We start from the raw sequence: 26,973 nt of genomic DNA on the forward strand, positions 1-26,973 counted from the left end.
AGACAGTGCCAAATGCAGTAATAATTGAGACAGCGCCTGCTTCATGTGATGTGAGCAATCACGGTTTCACTGCCATCCACTGGTCAAACTTTGCTACTGCAGGTGTTGTGAAAATGTCGATTCCATTTACTGTTTCTGAGATCAATGGTTGAAATCAGAAATAATGGAAAACATAGACGGCAGGATTTGAACCTGCGCGGGGTAACCCCAATAGATTTGAAGTGCATCGCCTTAACCATTCGGCCACGACTACAGATCTTGGCAGTAAGCCTGTATTATTTATATGAATTCATAGAATGGTTACAGCAGACAAAGAGGGTCTTCTGCCCGCCCTGTCTCTGTCACAGCCGAGCCGGGCATGCACGCGCATTATTTCCTATGTGAAAATTCAGGGAGGTTTCCTCCTGGAGTCTCAGCTTGTTCTGAATTTCAGCTGTGGAAGGTAATCGACCTACAAAATCCACAAGGTAATAATGCATTCCTCTCAATCATCAATAACATCATTCACATCTTCCGCTTCTTTGCTGCACCTCCTTTCAAACATTGTAAACTCCACTTGCATCGTTCATCCTGATATTTTTCTCTTTGCCATTTTAATATGAAGTTGCACAACCAATGTTAATCAAGTTTGTGATGGTGAATATGTGTCCATCCCCTCGGGGAACTGAACCGCATTGACACACACAGAGAAACACACACCGACACATACACCGAGAGTGACAGAGGCCGAAGGGGAGACAAACACCCAGAAAGCAAGGATGTCACCAACTTGGCCAATTATTGTTCCATTTCAGACTCCAAATGTAGTGAATGTTTGCAGATGAACTGAAGCCAGAAACACGGGGGTGTTTGGGTGGTTTTCTTTTTCATTTGACTGATAATTTATTCTGCTGACAGTTTGTGTCAATCAGGAATGAGAAGAAGGGGAGTTGGCAGGATTGGAACCACGTGGAAAAACGCCTCAAACACTCGGCCAGGACAACTGGGTAAAGGCTGCATGTTGTTGGTTTAAAATAATAGAATGAAAACAGCGAGTTCCAGTGAAAGAAGGTCTTCCAGTCCGTGCCATTGCCCCACCTTTTCCCAGTCACCCTGGGATTTACACTGTCTCTCCTTATTCTTCCAACTGAAATACAACACGGCACAGCTCAGCTGCTCCTTCACCGCACGGAGAGTTTTTGGGAAGCGCCTCAAATAACAAACCACCAGAAAGTTTGGCAGCAGTGGGAGTAAAACCCAAATCACCAGAGAGATCGAAACCTGAACCAGCGGCTGAGCTCGCTCGGCCTCACTACCACATTCAGATTAGACACAAACATTGTCTTCACCAACATTGACACTGAATTAGAATATTAAAAAAATGATCAGGAATTAGCCATTCGGCCCCTCGAGCATTCTCAGCTACTTAATGAGATCATGTGAAAACTTCAATCATCCTCTGCTTTGTAACATCCAGAAGTTTAGTTGCTGAACAGTCTCCACTCAAAATAAAGAGAGAAATGTCCTGTTAACTGCTTTTTTTTTTGCTGATATGAAGTCAGAGAACTAACGTGGATAATGTTTGGTTGGTGAAAGTGGGAAACTGAACCACATTGGCACACAAAGAAAATCACTAATATGCATAGTTAAGATTTGAAATTGTGCTTATTTTCACACTGTCATTCAATGTGCAGAAAGTGGAGCTGTGATTAGCTTATAGCTCAGAAGATGTACAGCAAGAATGCACACAACAGGCTGACGCTCACGGTGCCTGTTTGGAGTCAGTGAGCTGCTTCTTACGATTGAGACCATTTAAATGTCGTTCAACGAGTCCAGTTCCAAATTCTGTGCTCAAAATGATAAGAAAACTCGCTGAATTTGCTAATTGTCTTGAATTCAAAGCATCACATGGAAGATAAGAAAGTTCATCTTAACCGTGGTGTTAGAAAACATAAAATGACAGAAAGTTACAGCAAAGAAAGAGGCCATTCGGCCCTGTGTGCTGCTTTCAAAGAGCAGTGTGATTGGTTGATCTGAATATTCAAAAATATTCGTCATTTAGGAAGAATGGGCAAAAAGGAAAACGAGGCGGGGTCGCGCTGTAAACAAGGAACGAGATCAGTACATTAGTGAAAGAGGATCTTAGATTGAAGGATCAAGATGTAGAATCAGTTTGGGTGGAGCTAAGAAACAGCGAGAGGCAGCAAACATTGGTGGGCGCTGTTTATAGGCCGCCAAATTGTAGTGGAGTTTACTTTTACAAACTTCACCAAGGACAAGTTTCTTTGACCAAATGGTCTATGTCGGTTGAATACAAGTGACGTATTCAGCCAATGAAAGAACCATTGCTGTTCGCTGGAACATGAAATCGATACTTTCCTCCTTTAAGACAGTTCTTAGAGCCTCCCCCTTTGACCGAGCTTTTAGTCATCTGACCGAGTATGTGGCTCGGTGTCACACTTTGTTATATAATGCTCCTGGGGAACGCCTTGTGACGTTTCATTAGGTAAAAGGAGCTTTATAAATATAATTTGTTGTTGTAGTCCATATATAGAAAGAGACAAACTCCTCTTGCACCTTTCATCCTGATATTTTTCACTATAACATTGTAATGTGAATTTGCATAGCTAATGTGAATACAATTTGTGTTCATAAAAATGTTTTCACCTCCTAAGGGAACTGAACCACATTGACCCACACAGAGGAACACAAACAGGTATACACCGAGACTGACGGGCCTAAGGAGAGACACATGCCAGAATGAAATCATGTCACCAAATTGGCTAATTTTTTTTTCCAGTTCTGACTGGAGATTTGCAGAAGGCCGAGAAATGAATGGAAATAAGAGACCACGGATGTGTTTGGATCTCTTTTCCTCGATTCATCGATCATTAATTCGCACGGTCAAAATCGGAAGTAATGGAAAACGTAGTCAGCAGGATTCGAACCTGCGTGGGGTAACCCCACTGGATTTCTAGTACATCACCTTAACCACTCGGCCACGACTACAGAAGTTGCCCTGATTATCGCATTATTTATATGAATTCATACAATGGTTACAGCAGTGAAAGCGGTCTTTCTGCCCATCTTGTCAACCTTTTCCCCGAAACCCTGCAATTTATCATGTCTCTCCTCGTTCTTTCTACCAAACTGGGAATGAAAGAGTGAGAATGATCCACCCCAGCCTATAACCGCCCCATCAGTCTACTCTCCATCACCAGTAAAGTAATGGAAGGGGTCATCAACAGTGTTATCAAGCGGCACTGACTTAGCAATAACCTGCTCACTGATGCCCCTTTTGGGTTCCGTAAGGACCACTCAGCTCCTGACCTCATTACAGCTTTGGTTCAAACATAGACAAGAGAGCAGAACTCCAGAGATGGGGTGAGAGTGACAGCCCTTGACATCAAGGCAGCATTTGACCAAGTGTGGCATCAAGGAGCCCTAGCAAAACTGGAGTCAATGGGAATCAGGGGAAACTCTCCACTTGTTGGAGTCATACCTAGCACAAAGGAAGATGATAGTTGTTGTTAAAGGTCAGTCAGTGGGGAAGTTTGCCGATGATTGCACAATGTTCAGCCATGCCCCACTCCTCAGATACTGCAGCAATCCATGTCCAAATGCAGCAAGGCGTGGGAAATATCCAGGCTTGGGCTGACAAGCGGCATGTAACATTCGCACCATACAAGTGTCAGGCAATGGCCATCTCCAACATGAGATAATCCAACCATCGCTCTTGATGTTTAATGGCATTACCATATCTGAATCCCTCACTATCAACATCCTGGGGGTTACCATTGACCAGGAACTGAACTGGACGGGCCATATAAACACTGTGACTACAAGATCAGGTCAGACACTAGGAATCGTGCAACGTGTAACTCACCTCCTGACTCCCCAAAGCCTGTCCACCATCTGCAAGGCACAAGTCAGGAGTGTGATGGAATTCTCCCCACTTGCCTGGATAAGGGCAGCCCCTGCAACACTGAAGAGGCTGGGCAAAACAGTCCACTTGACTGGCACCACATCCACATTCACTCCCTTCACCACTGACGCACAGTAGCGGCAGTGTGTGCCTTCTACAAGATGCACTGCAGGGATTCACCAAGGCTCCTGAGACACCAGTGTCCAAACCCACGACCATTACCAGCCAGATGGACAAGGACAGAAGACACATGGGAACACCACCACCTGGAAGTTCCCCTTCAAGTAACTCACCATCCTGACTTGGAAATATATCATCGTTCCCTCACTGTTGCTGGGTCAAAATCCTGGAACTCCCTTCCTAACAGCACTGTTGGTGTACCTACACCACATGGACTGCAACGGTTCAAGAAGGCAGACCACCTTCCCAAGGGCAAATAAGGATGGGAAACAAATGCTGACCTAGACAGCGGATCTCACATCCCGTGAATGAATAAAAAAAGATCCAGGCTAGCCTGTAAATTATATTGCTTTGTTCTCCTTCACTGCAAACGTCAGTGCCTGAAGCAAGTAGTACGTATTGGCTCAGGTGAGGAACGAGCTGAAGCTTTCAATATTGGTTTTCTTAACATGGAGTTTCCAAATGGGAATTGTGCAGGGCTAAGGAGAAAGAGAAGGAAATTGTCATAAATTATAAAGCTCTTTGTACAAAACTGACATAGACACGATGGATGGAAGGTCCTCTTACTGCGCTGTGCCATTTGATGATGACATTGTTGATCAGTCTGTCTCCAGCATTCCTAATGAGAACAGCCGAATTCCATTTCTTCAAAACAAAGACCCAAAGTGCTGCTGCATGACGTCACAGTTTAACAATCCAGACAGCTCCATTGGGATCTTTACAGCGCAGGGTTTATAGAGGCGAGTGGGGGTCATATTCACTTCACATATGATGGAGCTGCGGTTTGAAACCTGACCAGAGCATTATCCAAGCTTGTTTAGATGAGTGTGAGCGAAATCACGATAATTTAAATTTTTGTAAACATGAGCACAAGGGTTGGAATCTTGCTGACTAAAGTTTTCACCATTGTTGATTTTAACCAAACGAATTATCAGTTAATTAGAAGGAAACCCATCAAAATACGTCCGTATTTTCTGATTCCCATTCATTTGTCAGCATTCAGGGAATTTGCTTTCGGAAATGGAACAAACACTGAGCCAAGTTGATAACACCCTTGCTTTCTGGGTGTGTGTCTCTCCTTAGGCCTCTGTCACTCTCGGTGTATATCTCTCTGTGTCTGCTCCTCTGCGATTGTCAATGTGGTTCAGTTCCCTGAGGGGGTTAAAACGTTTTTAACGTCGCAAACTTGATTCACATTAGTTGTGTGAATTCATGTTAAAATGTCGCTGAGAAAAGTATCAGCGTGAACGATAAAACAGGAGAGTGGCCCTCTCTATATATATATCCTACAACAACAACTTATATTTATAAAGCGCCTTAACCTAATGAAACGTCACAAGGCGTTCCCCAGAATCATTATATTACAAAGTGTAAAACTGAGCCACATATTCGGTCAGATGACTAAAAGCTCGTTCAAAGGGGGAGGTTATAACAGCTGTCTTAAAGGAGGAAAGTATTTCATGTTCCAGCTAACAGCAATTGTTTTTCTCATTGGTGAAGAAGTCGCTTGTGTTCAACCTAAACAGACCAATTAGTCGGAGAAAGTTGTCTCTGAAGGAGGTCGGGAATGAAAAATAAATGTCAAAAGTTGCCTCCCTAATCCAAATGTCAAGCCTTATTGGTCGTTTCCCTGATGTCCAGTGACTGGGAATCGGCGCTTCCATTGGACCAACAGCGAGTTTTGGAAATTGAAAGTTGCGCATGTGCAGCTTGTGGGGCTATTTCACCTCACTGTCGATTTCATGTTCCAGATCACAGCAACCGTTGTTTTCATTGGCTGAAGAAGTCGTTTATCTTGAACCGAAACAGGCAGTTTTGAGGTGAAAGAAATCTGAACTGGAAAACAATAGGCAAAAGCAGCATAGATAAGCCAAATCGAAAAATATCAGCCCAACTTCCCTGGTGGTCTAGTGGTCAGGATTCGGCGCTTTCACCGCCGCGGCCCGGGTTCGATTCCCGGTCAGGGAATGTCGAGTTATTTCGTTTTTTGGAACGAGTGTTGATTATTCATTGTTTGTAAACGTTTAAAAGCCCCACCAGAATCAGAGGAGTGAGGGTTTAAGGGCACCTCAAGAGCTGGAAAACATCACACTTGGTTCAAGTGGAGTGAGGGAATGAAGGAAGAGGAGGAGAAGGGCTGGTTGCAAAGCACTGATTATAGAAATGTTGGTGTGACGCAAAATATGGGTGGGAGAAGAACGAATTTTGCTGCCTACTGTTTGCACTGGCACAAATATCAATCCTGATAGATCAAACAATCACTACTGCTCTTTGAAAGCAGCACGCCCGGCCGAATGGCCTCTTTCTGTGCTGTGACTTTCTATAATTTTATGTTTCCCAACAGCACGGGTCATTCTGCCATTTTATAACTGACTCTAGCGAGATGTACTTTCTTACCTTGTTTTCGGCTGTTTTGAAACTAAAACACGGAGCAAATTCAGCGAGTTTTCTTGTAATTTCCAGCACGAGATTTATCACGAGACTAATTGAGCGACACATTAATGGTGCCAATCCTTCACTGGAGCTCACCGCATCCAAAGAACACTGTTACCATCGGCCTGTCATGTACCTTCCTGCAGTACATCTGCTGAACAATATCAACTGATCACAGCTCTGCTTTCTTCACATTGAAAGCCAGTGTGAAAATCATTTAAACAGCTGAACAACTGGGAGGAGAGTGACTGTGGATAATCGGCACTGTGCACATTCCTGTAATTAGTATCTGGGAGAACCAGGAAGGTGAGATCCAGGTGTCTCTTTACCCACGAGTTTTACCAATTCCTACGAATCGACTGTGTCTGCATCAAGCAGCGAATTGACTTGGGAGCTGGACGGGCAGAGGGAGCTGGGGGCGAGACAGAAGCAGAAAGAGATGCGACATGAAAGTACTTTGAATTTGATGTGTGTCAGTTGCTTTCAGTGATGAATGTCTGCCTTGTAAGTTTCACAGGAGCCGCAGTGATTAGTTGTTGTTTTATTTAAGCAGCAAGATTTCAAAGTAAAAAGATAAAAGCAAATTACTGCGAATGATGGAAATCTGAAACAAAAGCAAAATATGCTGGAAAAATCAGCAGCTGAAGCGATGAACAGGGCCAATGTTTCCAGTCCGTACGGCTCTTATTCAGATCGTTAAAGTATTACAGCACCAGCATGGAAATCGAACCCACAAACCCGACATTAAAAGTCACACGCTCAACCGACTGAGCTAGCCAGGAAGGAAAAGAATTGTTTCGTATCTCAACATACATGGCTAAACCTGCTGCTTTCTACCTGATACCTCAGCTTGGTCGGAATTTAAAAGTGTGGAACACAATCGGCCTACAAATGCCCCAAAGTTGCAATGCATTCCCCTCAATCATCAATAACATCATTCACATCTTCCACTTCTTAGCTGCACCTCCTTCCAAGAACTGTGATCGATTTTCCTCAGCACTTTCTCCTGCCTTTAATATTTGGCTGCTTTGTGTCCTCATTTTGAAATCAGATTCGCATCAACATCCAACACAAATTGAAATCCAAACCTGATGGACAAACAATGGAAAACAAGTCACTTGGTAACACAAATCCTATCGAGCTCATTTTCAGATTCACAACAGTCAGCTTTTCAATAAAATGAAGGAATTTTACAGTGAAAAGTTTAGAAAGTTTGTGTGACTTTTATTTGTGACTCACTCACTCGGGTATTCTGTAAATGCTGCTCGGAGGTTTAGTGACCGGGATATAATCTACCTGCGTTTTCCTGAGTCTGTGCTCGGTGTATTGGGAGGTTTGGCCCGGATTGGAGGTTCTCGCGTTCCAGGGATGGGTAGTAACCCGCTGACTGACGGTGCAGTCGCCGCTTTCTGCTAGTAGCGGGCGATGGGAGAGTGCGGGGCCGGAATATTGCTGCTTTGCTGCTTTTCCCTGTCTCACTCACTGTGGAGCTGAGGAAGAGAGAATAATTGATGGGTTTGTTTGAATCCAACAATTTCATGGATTTCTAATGGGTTAGATGAAGGTACATAATGGGTCCAAATCTTTTCTCATTGTATTTGACAGAAAAAGTAATTTTAAAAAGAAGCTGTTTTTGTGGGAGCTCACTGGACAACAAAAGACCTGCCACCGTTTGGGGATATCTTGCAGCCCAAATACCCAATGACAACCCGGAACTGTGTGGCAATGATTGGTGATGAGGGGGAAAAACAGTAAAAATCTTCACCCCCCCGGGTGGTTTTGAATAACCAACCTTTCAGTTAACAGGCAAACACGCTGACCAATTGCGCCACAGACACTTACACAAACCTAACTGACAAGGTATCCCAACCGGGGTGTCAGTGAGTCTAATCTTCAGATTGCCACTACCCAGATTGTTGTTGCGCTCTATCAGTTTTACTCTTCCAAAATAAAGGGTGGGACATTCATTGTGGATACATGGAAACAGTCTGATCCCACCCACTGTAGACACATCCATGTCACCGGGAACCAGCTCCCCTACAACCGGTGCCATCTCCCTTCGAGCCTTTCATTGTCTTGTCTGATACCAAGCATTCTGATTGTCCCGAAGCCGATATTAGTTTTGAATTCCTGATGTGCAGTAACGAGAATCCTTTCAATGTCTCAAATCAGTTAATTTCACTGTTAACATTAGAGTCACTGTTCCAGCGTCTTAAAGAAGGGAAAGGTGCCTTGACTGTCTCTGGTCAGTCGGGCAGTTCACCCTTCATTCGCATTGGATTCCATTCCTCAAAGGGGATTTTCATTTCCTTCTTGAGTTCCCTTACTACAACTGGCAGCATCTTTGGATTGAGAGGCATGATTAACATTTTAGATGCAGTGCAGTTCTGATGAAAGGTTACAGACCTGAAATGAAAACCGTGTCTCTCTCTCCACAGTCACTACCAGATCTGCTGAGAATTCCAGCATTTTCAGTTTTTATTTCAGATAACCAGCATCTGCAGTATTTTGCTTTACTTTACCTGATCAGTGAAACAGAAAAATCCTCAGGGTACTTGACAGGGCGCATTTGGAGAGGATGTTACCTCTTGTGAGAGAATCTAGAACTCGGAATCGCTGTTTAAAAACAAGGGGTCACCCATTTGAAATGGAGATGAGGCGATTTTTTTTCTCTCAGAGGGTCGTGAAACTTTGGAACTCTGTTCCTGAAAAGGCTGTGGAAGCAAAGTCATTGAATATTATTAAGGCAGAGGTCGATATATCCTTGGGAAGCAAGGGGATGATAGGTTATCAATGATAGGTGGGATACAGATTTCAGGTGACTATCAGGTTAGCCATGATCTTATTAAATGGCGGAGTAGGCTTGAGGGGCCGAATGGCCTACTCCTGTTCCTTTTTCTTATGTGGTGCTAAGAATGTGGAACCCATTACCAGTCGATTTCGAAACCCATGTCTGAGCTGAAAATGTGTAGGTAAACTCACACTGTAAACAGATTGTTCACCAGTTAAAATTGGAAAGGGATTCACTCTCATCCCATTTACTGACACAGCAACCCAGTCTTGGTGGTGGGAGACCATTCAGATACTTCACTTGTGCAAAGGGCTTTATTCAGTTTGCCCACACGTTAACACTCCAACTTTAAAAGTTCAAAAGATTTGATCCACAATCAGAGCAGAGATGCTGGCAAGACATGGTGTAAATGTTCCATGTAAGGGGGGAAATGTTACTAGCTCACCCCTTCTGCTGAGACGACACTGAGTTCAGATCTAACTGTCTGGGTTTGTTCTGCATCCAGGCGAGAATTGCGGTGGACCCTGGAGCAATTTGGCCGCTGTATCATTGATTCAACAATTTTATGTCTTGCCCCTATTGCACCCATCGTATTCTGATTACAGGACAGAGGTTTTTGTTCTGCAACGTGATCTTTCAATGGCAGAGCGACCACCCAGCATTCGCTGCGGGGCAGAATGTGCCCTATCTTCACAACAGCAGCACCATACGCATGTGATAGAGGTGGGGCATGCGCATTGCGGTCGGACCATGAGCATGCGCAGTGCTGGTCTGTGACTGAAGCTGCTCAGAGCGGATTAGAGAATGTCGAGTGGAGCAAACTAACAGAGTTAGTGGGTGTGTGAGGAGGAATGGAGCCAGCGGTGTGGGCAGGGAGGCTTCATAAAGAGACAGTGCAGGCCGCAGACCCCAAATAACAAGGTACCGGTCTTGTGTTTGCAGAGAACGGGCCGAAAAATTCTGGATTTCTCCCTTCGCCAGGCCCGGGGTAACGGCCGCCATCTTTATAGAGGGCAATGTGCAGCATGGCGCATGCGCGGTCATCCTGGTGCAGGTAGCAGGAGAAGAGAATGTTGCGCAATTCTATCCTGGACTGACAGGGAGGGATTTTGGAAACTCCTTTTACAGGGGGTCAGAAGGGGAGGATTTAGACACAGCAAACTCAAACCAATAGAAACGTATGTTCTTTCTGAATTTCAATCCTGGATTGACCGTGATGGATTTTTTGAATTGCATTTACAGGATGTTAGAAGAGGAGGAACTCAAGGGATACTTGAGGGAGATGAGAAACTGAAACCAAACATTACGACAAAATCTGAAAGTCTCTTGATTCACCAGGACCTGAATAGCACCAGCTTTTGAATGTAAACATTGAGGTCATTTTCAGTTACTGGGTAAAAAAATCTCTTCCTCACATTGTGGATCTTACCTAAAATCTTAAATCTCTGTCCCTTAATCCTTTCATAATCAGCTAATGGAAACAGCTTTAATTTAACTACCTTTCATAATCCAGTACACCTCTATCAAATCTCCCCTCAAGCTCCTTAACTCCGAGGAGAACAACCTCAGTTTCTTGAATTTAATCTTACAATTAAAATCCCTCATCCCTCGACCCATTCTGATAAATCTCCTCTGCCCCCTCTGAAGGACCGTTACATCCTTCGTAATATGTGGTGATCACTGGTTTGCACAGACCCAGATGTTCTGTGTCTGTGACATCATCACACATCGACAATTACACTGTGACATCATCACACATCGACAATTACACGGTGACATCATCCCACTCCCTGGGTATTTCCTCAACTGGGAGATTTTTCTCTGACTCCAGTGCTTCTGCTATCTTTTCAGCTGCAGGCTCCAGCAGGAGAGTTTAACTTTGAAAATGGTGATATTCTTTCAGAGGTGAGTATTTTTCACCATCCATCCACAATTTAGAGCTTTTAGTGCTGTGCTCTGTTTTCGGTGAGAGGTTCCAAGTCTCAGGGACTGGTGCGGCTCCTTTACTGAGGATCTGAATCCATGTCCATCCATTGCTCTGTTTCACCTCTGCCCTCCCTGATCACCTCTCTACCATAGTCCACCTTCCTCTGTCTCTAATAATGGATCTATTTGAGTTATGTTAGTATTTTATTGTTACTTCTGCTGACTGTGTCTCAATGAGATTTCCACTGCTGCCCATCCCCTGACCATGTGCTGCTGGCTTCCCAGCTTTATCTTCCCACAGTATCTTTCATAGTCAGGAATTGTTTTTCCTGCGCTATAGTCCATTTCTATTCCACTTCTGAGCTTATATTGATCATCAAATTCTGCAGCATTTTTACTCCCAGTAAATCATTCTGCAAATCCTGAAATGTTTACTCTGTTTCCCTCTCCACAGATACCAGCAAATATTGCCAGTCCCCAGTTGCCTGTGGAGAAGATGATGTTTGACCTTCTTGAACCGCTGCAGTCCGTGTGGTGAAGGTGCTCCCACAATGCTGTTAGGTAAGGAGTTACAGGTTATTCACCCAGTGATGATGAAGGACCAGTGATTTCTGTCCAAAATCAACAACAAAAATTTGTATTTATATCGCACTTTTAATGTAAGACAATGTTCCAAGGCATTTCACAGAAATGTTACAAAGCAAGGTTTGACACTGAGCCACATGAGGAGATATTAGGGCAGGTGACCAAGCGTTTGGTCAAAGAAGTGGGTTTTACGGAGTATCTTAAAGGAGGAAAATGAGGTAGAGAATGGGAGGGGTTTAGGGAGTGAATTCCAGAGCTTGGAGCCTTGGAAAGTGACAGAATGTGCACGAATGTGGAACAATAGAAATCAGGAACACTCAGTATGCCAAATTAGAGGAGCACAGATATCTTCAAGTGTTGTGATGCTGGAGGAGATTTCAGCAACAGGGAGCAGCCATACAGGAATTTAAAAATAAGGGGTGGAGTCGGGCGATGTTACTGAGGTGGAAATAGGCGGTCTTGGTGATGATGTGGATATGTGGTTGGAAGCTCATCTTGGGGTGAAATATTTCACCATGATTGTGAACAGTCTGGTTCAGTCTCAGACAGTTGTCAGGGAGAGGGATGGAGTCGCTGTCTAGGGAGTAGATTTTGCAGTGAGGACTGAAGACAATGGCTTCAATCTTCCAAATATTTAAATGGAGGAAATTTCTGTTCATCCAGTACTGGATGTCAGACAAGTCAGGACGGTGTGTGACTTGGAGGGGAACTTGGAGGTGATGGTGTTCACAAACACCTGCTACCCTGGTCCTTCTCGGGCGTAGAGGTTGAAGGTTTGGGAGATTCTGTCAAAGTTCTGGTTTATTTGTAGGCCTATGAAAAGCCCTGTCCTCACCCCCTGCCTCTCCCACTCCTCTCTCTGACTTTCTCTCTCTCTCCTTTTCTTCTTCTGTCACATAGAATTCTCCAGCCCAGCAAGTTGTGGATGCTCCATCATTGAATATATTTCAGGCTGAGATGGGGAGATTTTTGGTCTCTCTGGGAGTCGAGGGATATGGGGAGTGGGCGGGAAAGTGTAGTTGAAGCCCAAGAGAAGCCACAATCGTATTGAATGATGGAGCAGACTTGAAGGGCCATGTGGTCTCCTGCTGCCCCTAACACTTGTTTTATTATTGACCCCAGAGTCTTGTGTAGGCCCAGACCGGGTGGCAGGTTCCCTTCCCTGAAGGACATTAGTGAACCAGTTGGGTTTTTATGACAATCCAGCAGTTTTCATGGTCACTTTTTCCTCGTGCCGGCCCCACAAATTCCCAGATTCATTCAGCTCAATTTCACAACCTGCCTTTGTGTTTTTGTGGGTTCTCTCTCACTCCCTTTTTTCTGTTTTAAATCAATTCCACAGGGTGTTAGAAGGGGAGGATTTGCAGTCAGGAAACTGAAACCAAACATCACATCAGGATCTGACGGAGTCGCCCAATTTATCATAACCCGAATATCATCGGATTTTGAACATGGAAGGAAAAATCACCGTTCACAGTGGGGAGAAACCGTACACGTGTTCTGTGTGTGGACGAGGCTTCAGTCAATCATCTACTCTGTCAAAACATAAATGCAGTGAGAATTGGGAGAAACCATGGAAATGCGGGGACTGTGGGAAGGGATTCAATTACCCGTCTGAACTGGAAACTCATCGGCACAGTCACACCGGAGAGAGACCATTCACCTGCTCCATGTGTGGGAAAGGATTCACTTATTCATCCCATCTGCTGACACACCAGCAAGTTCACACTGGGGAGAAACCATTTACCTGCTCCATGTGTGGGAAGGGATTCACTCAGCTATTCAACTTGCTGAAACATGAGTGACTTCACACTGTGGAGAGACCGTTCACCTGCTCCACGTGTGGGAAAGGATTCACTCCGACATCTGACCTGCTGGCACACCAGCAAGTTCACACTGGGGAGAGACCATTCGTCTGCTCAGTGTGTGGGAAGGGATTCACTCAGTCAACTAACCTGCTGAAACACCAGCGAATTTACACTGGGGAGAGACCATTCAAATGCTCAGACTGCGGGAAGTGCTATAAAAGCATTCAGGTGTTCTCAATGCGGGACTGGGTTCAGGTGGTCATCTCAACTCACAGTACACCAGCGAGTTCACAGCGGAGAGAGACCATTCACCTGCCCCGTGTGTGGGAAGGGATTCACTCAGTTACCCAACCTGTTGACACACCAGTGAGTTCACACTGGGGAGAGACCGTTCACCTGCCCCGAGTGTGGGAAGGGATTTACTCAGTTATCCCACCTGCTGAGACACCAGCGAATTCACAAGTGACAACAGTGAATGGATTTTGCTGTTGATCACGTCCTGGACTGAACCATGTTGATTGGGGTCTTTTTCTACTAATGTTAATAAACTCCAACCCAGTTATAGCTGTTAATATTCTGAATAAAGTCAAATAAATCAGCTCCGTGTTAAACATACAAATTAGTTCCTTTTGAAGGGCTCTCCCTCTCCCCCTGTCTCCTCCATCCTCACCTCCAACAACAAGTGCGTGGAGCTCATGGAGCTTCTTTGTCACTAAGATTGAAACAATCCGATCAGCTGCCTCTGCTGCTTCCCTCCGTTCCACTAACCCACCGGGACAAACTGTCTCTAAAGTTCCCCCTTGTCTGAGCCCTGAACCCACATCTTTCTTTAGTTTCGCTCCCATTTCCTCTCATGCCACCTCGGTGCTCATCTTGTCCATGAGACCCACCTCCTGCTCCATTGACCCTATTCCCACTAAACTGCTGGTCACCCAACTTCCCCATGTCCACTGAGATTGTTAATGGTTCTCTCTCTTCAGTTACTGTCCCTCTCTCCTTCAAATCTGACATCATCAAGCCCTCGTCAATAAACAAACCTTTGGCTTTGTCCTTGCAAACTGCTGTCCCATCTCCAACCTTCCTTGCCTCTCCAAACTCCTCAAACATGTTCACACCTCCCAAATCCGTGCCCATCTTTCCCAGAACTCCCTGTCTGAATCCCTCCAATCAGGTTTCTGCCCCTGCCACTGTACTGAAACAGCTCTGATCAAAGCCAATAGTGACATCCTATGTGACTGAGACAAAGGCAAACTATCCCTTCTCATCCTTCTCGATGTGTCTGCAGCCTTTGACAAGGTTGACCACACCATTCTGCTCCAACACCTCTCCACTGTCATCTAGCTGGGTGGGGCTGCTCCCTCCTGGTTCCATTCTTCTCTTTCTAACCATCGTCAGTGAATCACTTGTAATGTCTTCCCTTCCCACTCCCACAGTTGTCTCTGGTGTCCCCAAAGGATCCAGCCTTGGCATCCTCTTATTTCTCATCAACATTCTCCCCACAGCGACATCATCTGAAAACACAGTGTCAGTTATCACATGTACACTGACAGTGCCCAGCTCTACCTCACCACCACCTCTCTCCACTTCTCCACTTTTATTAAATTATCAGACTGTTTGTCTGATATTCAATGGTGGATGTGCAGAAATTTCCTCCAATTAAATATTGGGAAGACCGAAGCCATTGTTTTCAATCCCTAGATACCAACTCCATTCCTCTCCCTGGCAACTGTCTGAGACTAAACCAGACTTTTTGCAGAAGTGATGTCAGGTTTGACCCTGACATATGTTCTGACTCGGGTATCTGTGTGTTCGTGAGTTTTCAGTCAAATTGTGATGTGAATCTTCCCCACAGGCAGAACAGACAAACATTTCTCCTTCCATACTCAAAGGCTGGTCATGTATGCATTCAGTGATTCTATAAGATCTTATTGAGATTTTTGGTTTGAGTTTCCCCATCTGAAAATCCTCTCCCTCTAATCCCCTGTAAACACAGTTTACAAAAGTCAACACTGTCAGTACCGGTTAGAAACTCAGAACAGACAATTCTAGTTTCTATGGAATATTCGTTCTCCTTTCATTCCCCCAAATCTATAAATCCCTGTCCCACACACTCCTCCCCCTCTCTGCTCATTGTTCCAGATTCAGTGCCCAGTCACCTACTAATTCACTAATTCTTTTCCCCTCTCCAGATTCTCTCTCTTCCTGTCCTTAAAGTGGTGACTCAGCCTGTGGGTCAATCCCACTCCTTCACTCTAATTCTACCAAATAATTCAGCTCAAAACAACAAATCATCTTTAATGACTTCATTTGTCATTTGGATGTTTGGAAAGAATCACCTTTTTCCCAACTGTGGAGAACAGAAAATCCAGTGATTAATTCAGAGCCTCTTTCTCCCCAGGTCTGTTCCAACAAGCTGTGTCTATCTGAGTTACATTGATACAGACTCTCTCACTCAGTGAGTGATCAGATCTCACTGAACCATGACACAAGCTGTGTCTATCTGAGTTACATTAATACAGACTCACTCACTCATTAAGGGATCAGATCTCACTGAACTATGACACAAGCTGTGTCTATACGAGTTACATTGATACAGACTTTCTCACTCAGTGAGTGATCAGATCTCACTGAACTATGACACAAGCTGTGTCTATACGTGTTACATTGATACAGACTCACTCACTCATTAAGGGATCAGATCTCAATGAACTATGACACAAGCTGTGTCTATACGAGTTACATTGATACAGACTCATTCAGTAAGTGATCAGGTCTCACTGAACTATGACACAAGCTGTGTCTATCTGAGTTACATTCATACAGACTCAATAAGTGATCAGGTCTGACTGAATTACATCAACAAGTGCAACAAATTATATTTATATCGAGCTTCTAATTGTCCCAAGAAGTTTCACAGGGGCATAAGGACGTATTAGGTCAGATGACCAACTGCTTGGTCAAGGAGGTCAGTTATAAGGAGTGTCTGAAAGGGGGAAAGTGAATGAGAAAGGTGGAGAGGTTTAGGGTGGAAATTCCACAGCTCAGGGTCCAGGCAGCTGAAGGCCCGGGCACCAATGATGGGGTGATTAAAATCGGGGATGAAGGACATCCGGTAATGGTGCTCCATGTATGTGGGCCCCATAGCCCGGGCTCAAAGCCCAAATCTGAACTTTGGGTCATAGTTTGACCGTCTCAGAGAAAAACAAATCCCCAAATAAACATCTTGTAGGATTTTTGTTTATTGATACCAGAAAAAGTTTGGACCAGTTGAGTCCTCCTGTGCACTCGATGGAGATTGAACTTAACAAGAGTTAAAATCCGCTGGATTTCAGTGTCAGAACAAGAACATGTTTTCGCAAAGATAAAAAATACATAAACATTGAAATACTGCACAGAACAAATCTGGGGAAATACACCGCAGGTCAATCACCATTAGAAAGTGATAAGTTAGTGGTCACTGTTTCAGGTGGGACTCCTTCAGAATGAACACTTCCCACCACCAGCACCAATCTCCCTCACCCAATCCCCTCCCTGTGAACTGAACATTCCTTCAGCCACTCATCCACCCATTGCACATCCACCCAATGGCTCCCAGCCTGGATTGACATTCAGCATGAACCCAGTGAGAGGGTGAGCTGGCCCACGGGATGTCAGAATGGACAAGAGCTGGAAGTGGTTCCAATCAATGCGTTTTAAGTTTCATTGTTAAAAACAGGAAACTTAATATTTTGTCAAACCCCCATGTGCACACCCTTGGTGATTTACAATTTCTCACCCAGTCCTTTCCTCTGGTTTCAACATGGTGCATCCTGTGTGGGTTCAGCAGAGGTAGAGACAGGCTGCTCGGGAGACGGGGGCAGAGTGTCGGGAGATGGGGCAGAGCATCGGGAGATGGGGCAGAGTGTCGAGAGATGGGACATATACTGTACATGTTTCTCATCTTCATAATTTACAACACTATTCCTAATGTTCATGAGCTGCCTCACTTTCTTTCCCATTAATTCCATTTGCTGATCTATCAGTAATGGACTTGCTGCCATCTCGAAAACTGTTTTCACCACTAAGGCTCCGCTGGTATTTAATAGTCTTCATGACATCATCGCACTGGGACTGGATGACATCATCGCACTGGGACTGGATGACATCATAAGAGTCCATTGTTTCTTAATGACCCACATCAATAACAAGAGGAAATATTAATAAACCTGAGCACATTATCTAGGCTGACACCCCAGGGTGACATTGAGGGACTGCTGCACTGTCAGAGACAGCATCCTGTGGAGGCTCTGGTCACAATCTTCCAATCCTCCTTATATAGTGGTGGTGTCAAAGGACTGACAGATTGTAAATGTTACACCCCTGTTCAAAAACACAGCAATTCCAGGACGATCAGCTTCACATCAATGTTGGGGAAAAGCTGGAGCCAATGATCCAGGAGAAAATCAATTGGCATTTGGAAAAGTATTGGTTAGTTCCAGCATTTTCTGTTTTTAACACTGATACTTCCCTGGATCCCAAGGCTCTCTGGGAGGTGTGGGGAGCTGGAACTTATACATGAGAGTAACCAAAGGTCTGAGAACTGAAAAAATCTAGGGTTAGAAAGGAGACAAGATCCAAAAATGGAGCAGTTGGGAACAGGACATTAATCAGTCTCCTCTTATCCTGGAGAAATCAAGGACTCGACATTCTGAGAGTTTGAAACAAAACTGATTTATTGAACAGACATCAAGATATTAAACTTCAGCCCAGTTACAGGGATTGTTAACATCAATAGAAACAAACCAAAACTGTCAGAATGAACATGGTTCAGTTCTGGATGTGATTAACAGCAGCAATAACAACAGAATCCAACCCCTGCTGTCACTTGTGAACTCATTGCTGTCTGAGCAGGTGGGATGACCAAGTGAATCCCTACCCACATTCGGAGAAGGTGAACAGCATCTCCCCAGTGTGAACTCGCTAGTGTGTCAACAGGTTGGATAAATGAGTGAACCCCTTTCCACACTCGGAGCAGGTGAACACTTTCTCTCCAATGTGAATTCACTGGCGTACACTGAGGTGGAATGAAGGCTGAATCTCTTTACACAGGAAGTACAGCGGAATGGCCTCTCCTTTTGTGAATTCGCTGGTGTTTCAGCAGGGTGGATAACTGAGTGAATCCCTTCCCACACTGGGAGCAGGTGAATGGTCTCTCCCCAGTGTGAACTCGCTGGTGTCTTAGCAGGTGGGATAGCTGAATGAATCCCTTCCCACACTTGGAGCAGGTGAATGGCCTCTCCCAAGTGTGAATTCGCTGGTGTGTCAGCAGATAGGATGACCGAGTAAATTTCTTCCCACACTCGGAGCAGGTGAATGGCCTCTCTCCAGTGTGAATTCGCTGGTGTCTCAGCAGGTTGGATGACTGAGTGAATTTCTTCCCACACTCGGAGCAGGTGAATGGTCTCTCTCCAGTGTGAATTCGCTGGTGTTTCAGCAGGTTGGATGACTGAGTGAATTTCTTCCCACACTCGGAGCAGGTGAACGGCCTCTCCCCAGTGTGAATTCGCTGGTGCGTCAGCAGGTCAGAGGATGCAGTGAATCCTTTCCCACACACCGTGCAGGTAAATGGTCTCTCTCCACTGTGAACTTGCTGGTATTTCAACAGGTTTGATGACTGAATGAATCCCTTCCCACACTCGGAGCAGGAGAATGGTCTCTCCCCAGTGTGAATTCGCTGGTGATTCAGCAGGGTGGATAACTGAGTGAATCCCTTCCCACACTCGGAGCAGGTGAACGGCCTCTCCCCAGTGTGACTGCGTTGATGGATTTCCAGTTCAGATGGACGATTGAATCCCTTCCCACAATCACCACATTTCCACGGTTTCTCCATGGTCCAGGTGTCCCTGTGTCTCTCTCTGTTCGATGATCAGTTGAAGCCTAGTCCACACAAAGAACACGTGTACAGTTTCTCCCCACTGTGAAAGGTGTGATGTTTTTTCAGGCTGTGTAACTGGTTGAAGCTCTTTCCACAGTCAGTTCACTGGAACACTCTCATTCGGGTGTGTGTGTGTCTTGGTGCTTTTCCAGTCACACTGATGTTTGAAATCTTTTCCCACAGACAGAACTGACAAACATTTCTCCCTCCACATTCAAAGACTGATGATATTCAGGTTCTGCTGAATCGAGTGACTGTCAGATCTTGAAGTGATGTTTGGTTTGAAGATCCCCCTCTGTAAATCCTCTCCTTCCGATACCCTGTAAAAGGAGTTTACAAAAGTCATCACTGTCAGTACAGGATAGAAATTCAGAACAGACAATTCTCGTTTCTGTGGAACATTTTTTCCTCCCTTGTTCCCTCAAAGCTGCAAATCCCCGTCCTACACACTCTCCCTCTTCCAGGTGCTGAAATCCAAACAGAGTTTTGGACAATTATTTTTGTATCTTTTCAACAGATTTCTACAACTGAAGATAACAATATGTTTCATCATTCACTTCAGTCATTACTCGTGACAAAACATTAATCTGAAACCCCCTGACCGACCATACAGAATAGCAGATGTTAACCTTGTGTCCAAAACGTACTGGAGGTTTCATGAGTGATTGTGAAGGTGGTTTCTCCAAACCTCCCAGGGTTTCCTTCTTTCCTTCTCTCCCTCTCTAACTGAGTTAAAACTGGGATCAGTCTTATGCCCCATTCTGGTTCCTGCTTCTCTTCGTGATGACTAATTTCCTCCAGTTAAACACTGAGAAGACTGAAGACACTGTTTTCAGTCCCTGCTCCAATCTCCATTTCCCAGGTACCAACTCCATCCCTCTCCCTGGGAACAGTCTGAGATTAAACCAGTCTGTTCACAACCTCGGTGTTAAATTTGATCTCGAAAGGAGCTGCTGACCTCATGTCTGTGCCATCACTAAGATCGCCTGTTTCTACCTCCGTAATATCACCCGACCTCACCCCTGTCTCAGGAGTGTCTCATCTGCTGCTGAAACCCTTATCACTGCCATTTTTATCTCCAGACTCGACCATTCCAACACACTCCTGGCTGGTCTCCCACATTCTACCCTCTGTAACCTTGAAGACATCCATATTTTTGCTGTCTGTGTCTTCACTCACAGCGAGTCCCGTTCCCTGACCTTCCTTGGCTCCCGTTCAAGGAGCAACTCAATTTTAAAATTCTCATCCTTGTTTTCAAATCCCCCAATGGCCTCCTCTCTGTGGCTCCTGCAGACCCACAACCCTCTATGATATCTGCACTGCTCTAATTCTAGCGTACCCTGTTTTATTTGCTCCACCATTAGTGTCCGTGCCTTCAGTTCCCTCGACCCCAAGCTCTGAGATTCTCTCCCTCTGTCTACCACACTTTCCCCCTTTATCTTGTACTCATCAGGATAGAGGGAAGAATACCAAATTTCAAAAATTATCAGTCAGGCTTTTAATGTGGCTGACTTACACTTGCTAGAAGCTACGTATGTTCATCCACAGGGACCTGTCCTCTGCAGACAGAAGGAACAAGTCCAGGCACGGGGCCTATTGTGGAATTAAACAAAAGCAGAGGGGATTACAGCTCCTGGCTGTATTGTCCATGGCAACAACCAATCAAAGCTGACGGGCCAACCAATCAGCACCCTTTTCTCGTGCAGTATAAATTGTGGTTCCCTTTGAAATTTGGGATTCTTGTGTCTGTCCTGGTGAGTGCAACAGGAAAAGCTTTGACAGCTTGTCTCTTTTTTCGTTAATAATCAAATTCCGTACAAACAAGTGACTATTTAAGTATTTTGGTCACCTCCTTCTGTGTCTGAATGTTATACTTTATTTTATAATTTCCCTGTGAAGCTCACTGGGATGATTTATGATGTTAATAGAAGTTGTTGTTGTTTCTGACTGTTCCCCTGATCTCCTGTTTTACAACAACCCATTGATTTCACACCAAACTCTATCTCTGATTTATTGTCCTTCCTGCGGGTCATTCATCCGGGCCTGCAGCCTCTGTAAAGATGGCGCCCACGCATGCTCCCTGTTGCACATTGCCCCCTATAAAGATGGTGACCGCACATGCGCTCTGCTGCTCCTTGCCCCCTATAAAGTTGGCGGCCGTTAACTCGGGCCTACTTCCGGAGAAATTACCTAATCTGTGTTTGGAAGGATGGTTCCTTATTGAGGGTTTAGGACAGAGACCGTGAATTCATAAAGCCTCCCAACTCACCCGCCAGCCCTATCTATGGTCACGGGTTTTTTTTTCCAGCTCTCAGTCCGCGCTCGGTCTTTGTAAATCCCGCGCTCGGTCTTTGTACATCCCGCATTTTAAATCCGCTCGCTCCAGCTCTCTTCACGCCTGATTTCACGCTCTACGCATGCTCCAGCTCACAATGATTGACGGCAGCTCCAGACCAATAGGGAGAGGGGGCGGGACTGGAGGACCAGCGGGAGCGGCTGTTCCTCCGGCCAATCGCAGTGAATGAGGGGCGTGGCCGGGCTTGAATTGGAGCATGCGCAGCGCGTGTGGGGATCGGGATCAAGGCGGTCGGGTTGAAAGTCCAGCGGGTGAGAAAGGGCCGAGTGCAGGAGAGGAATGGAGCCGGAGGGTGGACTGGGAGGATTCACAAACACCCGGTGTAGGACTCCAAACCCGGATTACAAACTCCCGGAGCCCAGTTTACACCCAGTGTTTGGAAACTCCTTTTCCAGGGGGTTAGAAGGGGAGGATTTACACACAGCAAACTCCAACCCAGAGAAATGTTTGTCTCTTAATTTCTATCCTGGACTGACAGGGATGGATTTTTTATAGTCTCCTTTGTACAGGGTTTTCAATGGGACGGATTTGGAGACGGGGAAATTCAAACCAAACTTCACATCAAAATCTAACAGAGTCATTCGATTCCTCAGGACCTGAATATCATCGGACTTTGATTGTGGAAGGAAAAAAGTTTGTCTGTTCTGTTTGTGGGAAAAGCACCGACATTTTCAAAATCCTGGTTAGACTGCACCTGAACCACTGTAATAACAATAAAAAAATGCTGGAAGTACTCAGCAGGCCTGGAAGCATATGTGCAGCGAAACAGAGTTAATATTTCGAGTCAACATGACCTTTCATCAGGACAGGAATACTGTGTTCAGTTCTGGGCATCACACTTTAGGAAGGATAGACTATATTGGCCTTAGTTGGAGAGCAGTGCAGATGTACCTGAATAACAACTGGACTCCAAGGGATAAATTATGAGGAGTGGTCAAACAAATGCATCAGAGTAATTACAGCACAGAAAGAGGCCATTCAGCCCATTGAGTCCATGCCAGCTCTCTGTAGAGCTGTCCAGTCTGTCTCATTGCCCCACTGTGTCTTCAACCCCCCTGCATGTTTATTTCTCTTAAATGCTGGTCCAATTTAATTTTAAAGCATTGATCATGTCTGCTTCCAGCCTGCTTGTAGGCAGTGAGTTCTGGGTTATTACCACTTGTTGTGTAAAATGTTCCTCCCTGCATTTGCCCTGTATCTATTGCCCATAACCTTCAATATGTGTCCTCCTAATCTTTCTACCATCACCAGATGGAAACAACATTTTCTTTGTCCACCTTATCTTAACCTGTCACAATCTTGTTCACCTCTGTCCAATCTCCCCTCAACTCTGTAACTCCAAGAAGAACAACTTCAGCTTCTCCAATCTCACTTTGTAACCGAATTCCCTTTTTCCTGGAACCATTCTGGTAAATCTCCCCCGCATCCTCTCAAGGACGCTCACCCCTTTCCTAAAGTGTGGAGACCAGCACTGGATGCAATACTCCTGTTGTGACCTAACCAGAGCTTTATGACGGGTCAGCTTATTTTCCCTGCGTTTATACACATTAAATCTGCTTATGAAGCCCACGATCTCATGTACTTTGCGAACTGCTCTCTCAATATGTCCTTTTGCCTTCAAATGTGTATGCACATCAACCCCCAGGTCCCCCAGTCCCTACACACTCTTTAGGACTGTACCATTGAGTACCCTCTTCATTCTGCCAATATTCATCATCTCACTGTGAGGTTTGTATTCCCTGGAATTTAGAAGATTGAGGAGGATTTTCTCGAAGTTTTCATGATATTAATTAGAAATGGTGTGGTAGATAGAGGGGAACTATTTCCATTGGTTGGCGAATCCAGGACTGAGGAACATAGTCTAAAACTTAGAGCCAGAACTTTCAGGGGTGAGATTAGGAAAATCTTCTTCAGGTACAGTTGGGAGAAGTTTGGAATTCTCCTCCTGAATTAGCAGTTCATGCTTGATCAATGTTCAGTTTCAGTCTGGCATTGATAGATCCTTCCTAACACAAGGTATAAATCAAGGGACACGAGACAAAGGGTCACAGAACAGCCGTGATCTGATTGCATGGTGGGACAGACTCGAGGGGCTAAATGGCCAACTCTTAGAATCATTGAAACTTAGAGCACAGAACGCCATTCAACCCTTTGTGCTTGTGCTGTCTCTTTGAAAGAGCTGTCGTGTTTAGTCCCACACGCCCACTTTCTGTTTGTAACCCTGTAAATTCCTCAATCTCAAATCCCTGTCAGTTCCTCGATCTCAAATCCCTGTCAACTCCCTTTTAAAATCCCTGATAGAATCAGGTTCCAGCACCTTTTCAGGTAGAATGTTCCAGATCCTGACAACTCTCTGTTGGTGCAGAAACTGCTGAACTCGATGTTGAGTGCTGAAGGTTGTAAAGTGCCGAATTGAAAGATGAGCTGCTGTTCCTCGACCTCCCATTGAGCTTCATTGTAACATTGCAGGAGGCCAAGGACAGAGAGGTCAGAGTGGGAGTGGGGCAGAGAATTAAAATGACAAGTGACCGGAAGCTCAGGGTTAAGCTGACAGACTGAACGGAGGTTGTTCCACAAAGTGGTCACCCAATCTGTGTTTGGTCTTCCCAATGTAGAGCAGATCGCATCGTGAGCAGTGAATACAGTAACTAAACTGCTAGAAGTACAAATAAATCACTGTTTGGTTTCATCTTGCACAACCTTGGGAACAGCCTGAAGAGAGATACTTTACTTGAAGAATAAAGGTTAAAATATAATTATATTGCCTATCTCAGGGTGTAATCCAAGAACAACACCTTGTATTTACAGGAAGGGTTGTGGGGCTGGAGGAGGTTACAGAGATACTGAGGATCCGGTTGACATTGTCTATCTTACCGGTGTCAAATTCATTTTCCATGGTGGCTCTGATCCAATATCCTGACACTGGGTGAGGGCCACATTCAGCAGAATTTATAAAAATGGAACTAGATACAAATAAACTATATCAGTATTTACTGACACCTCGGTTTTATTTATTGTTCCTGCTGCTCCCGGTACCCGGCATCTCTTGGCTTGAACCATCACATCAACACTCGGGGCAAATGACTGGGCTGAGGCCTGTCTCAGATAAAAACACGAGGACCACTTGTCACCACAGAATCATAGAAATTATAGCACAGAGGAGGCGATTCAGCCCATCATGTCTGTACTGGCTGAAAATGAGCAATCCAGTCTAATCCCGCTTCCCAGCTCTTGGTCCGTAATCCTGTAGGTTACAGAACATCCAGTGTATATCCCAGCACTTTTTAAATCTGTGTATTTCTGCCTCCACCACCCTTTCAGTCAGTGAGTTCCAAGACCCACCACCCTCTGGGTAAAAGCATTATTGAACTCCCCTCTAATCCTTCCACTAATTACTTTAAATCTCTATCCTCTTGGTTCTGACCTCTGTAAATGAAATAGGTCCTTCCTATCTGGGACCCTCATAATTTTTACACCTCCGTTAAATCTCCCCTCTTCCTCCTCTGTCCCAAAGAAAACAACCCCAGCCTCTCCAATCTTTCCTCAGAGTTAAAATTCTCCAGTCCTGCCAACATCCAGGTAAATGTCTTCTGCGCCTGCTCCAGTGTGATCACATCCTTCCTGTAGTGTGCTGACTACAACTGGACTCAGTAATCTAGCTGTGCTCTAACTAGTGTTTTTTATAGTTCTAGGTTAACCGCGCTCTCACCTTCCATTGACTTCAATGTGATAAAAACTGACAGCTGGAATCTGTCAGCATTTGAAATATATTTACAAATGATTCAAGGGTTTCTTACAGTTGGGATCTTTCTCTGTTCTGTCCATTCGAGGTGTTAGATAACAGACTTTCTCCTGGGAATATCAAGCTGGAGTTTTGGGCCGTGATATGTTTCCTTGTTCATCTTGTTGACTCTAAATGGTGAATCTTGTGGATTCAGACACCAGATAATCAAGCTCACAACAACAGATTGTCTCACGCTGACCTTATTAACAGCACCACAGTAATACAGACAGGGTATAGTTCCCCGATCCAGAGAACAGGGATAATGTTGGGGTAGACTCCTCGTTGTTCGAGTGCCCAAACTGTAAATGATTCAATCATTTCCTGTGGGTCCGCTCCTGACTGAAGAGTTCGGTGTGGGATCAAAATGCAAATCCACAGAACTGACCGTTCATATTGTTGTTGGTGGTGCTTGGGTTAACTTCTGCAGCTGTGCCATTTCTGACCTTCCTGTGGGCTCGTTGGATGTTGAGTTTGGTGAAGATGGTCCTCGAAACACGCTGAAGCAAATTTCAGTGCTTGCCTCCACATATACACTCATAGAGCACAGAAGAAGGCCATTCGGCCCATTGTGTCCACACTGCTCACAAAGTTCTGATGCGCTAATCCCATTACCCAGCGCTTGGCCCATAGCCCTGGAGGCTAAGGCAATGCAAGTGAATATTTAAATACTTCTAAAATGTTACAAGAGTTTCTGACTCAACCACCCAAATCATTTACACCCTTTCAGGCAGTGAGTTCTAGACTCCCACCACCCTCTGGGTGAAAAAACAATGCTCCTGAACTCCCCTCTTAGCCTTCTACCTCTTACCTTAAATCTATGCCCCCCGGTTATTGACCCCTCTACTAATGGAAAAAGTGCCTTCCTACCCACCCAACTATGCCCCTCATAACCTTATACACCACTATCAGGTCCCCTTCGCTGCTCTTGGGAAAACAACCCCAGCCTATCCAATATTTCCTCATAGCTCAAAACCTCCAGCCCGGGCAGTATCCTGGTAAATCTCCTCTGCACCCTCTCCAGTGCTATCACATCCTTCCTTTTAAGTAATGAACAGAACTCGGCCGGTAGACTGCAGTGTTTTCCGAGGAGAGGCGGTCTGCAATGCAGAAGGTTGTGAGGGTCATTTTTAGGGTGTCCTTGTATCGGTTGTACTGACCACCTTGATGTTGTTTGCCTTGAGACAGTTCCCCATGGAAGATCAGCTTGGGAATTCTGTGATTGTCCATGTGGGAAACATGGCCTGGCCATCGGAGCTGAATTTTCTGGAGGGTGGTCTCCAAGCTGTTGAACC

At 45.0% G+C, this 26,973-nt stretch overlaps 1 protein-coding gene and 2 non-coding genes across 3 annotated transcripts in view; 1 reads left to right on the forward strand and 2 right to left on the reverse strand.

Moving 5' to 3' along the window:
• Positions 1-19,496, reverse strand: part of LOC144698029 (uncharacterized) — a 45,854-nt gene extending 26,358 nt beyond the window's left edge. The window contains exon 1 of the mRNA XM_078569968.1: positions 18,778-19,496. Within this exon, the coding sequence (XP_078426094.1) occupies positions 18,778-19,496 (719 nt within the window). The remainder of the gene's footprint in view (positions 1-18,777) is intronic.
• Positions 2,907-2,988, reverse strand: trnas-aga (transfer RNA serine (anticodon AGA)). The gene has a single exon. It is a non-coding gene; the product is annotated as a tRNA-Ser (tRNA).
• On the forward strand, positions 5,981-6,052 carry trnae-uuc (transfer RNA glutamic acid (anticodon UUC)). Its single transcript has one exon. It is a non-coding gene; the product is annotated as a tRNA-Glu (tRNA).
• Positions 19,497-26,973: the final 7,477 nt, after the last annotated feature.

Source organism: Cetorhinus maximus, chromosome 23 (assembly GCF_964194155.1).
Source record: "Cetorhinus maximus chromosome 23, sCetMax3.hap1.1, whole genome shotgun sequence".
In the NCBI taxonomy this organism is placed as follows: domain Eukaryota; kingdom Metazoa; phylum Chordata; class Chondrichthyes; order Lamniformes; family Cetorhinidae; genus Cetorhinus; species Cetorhinus maximus.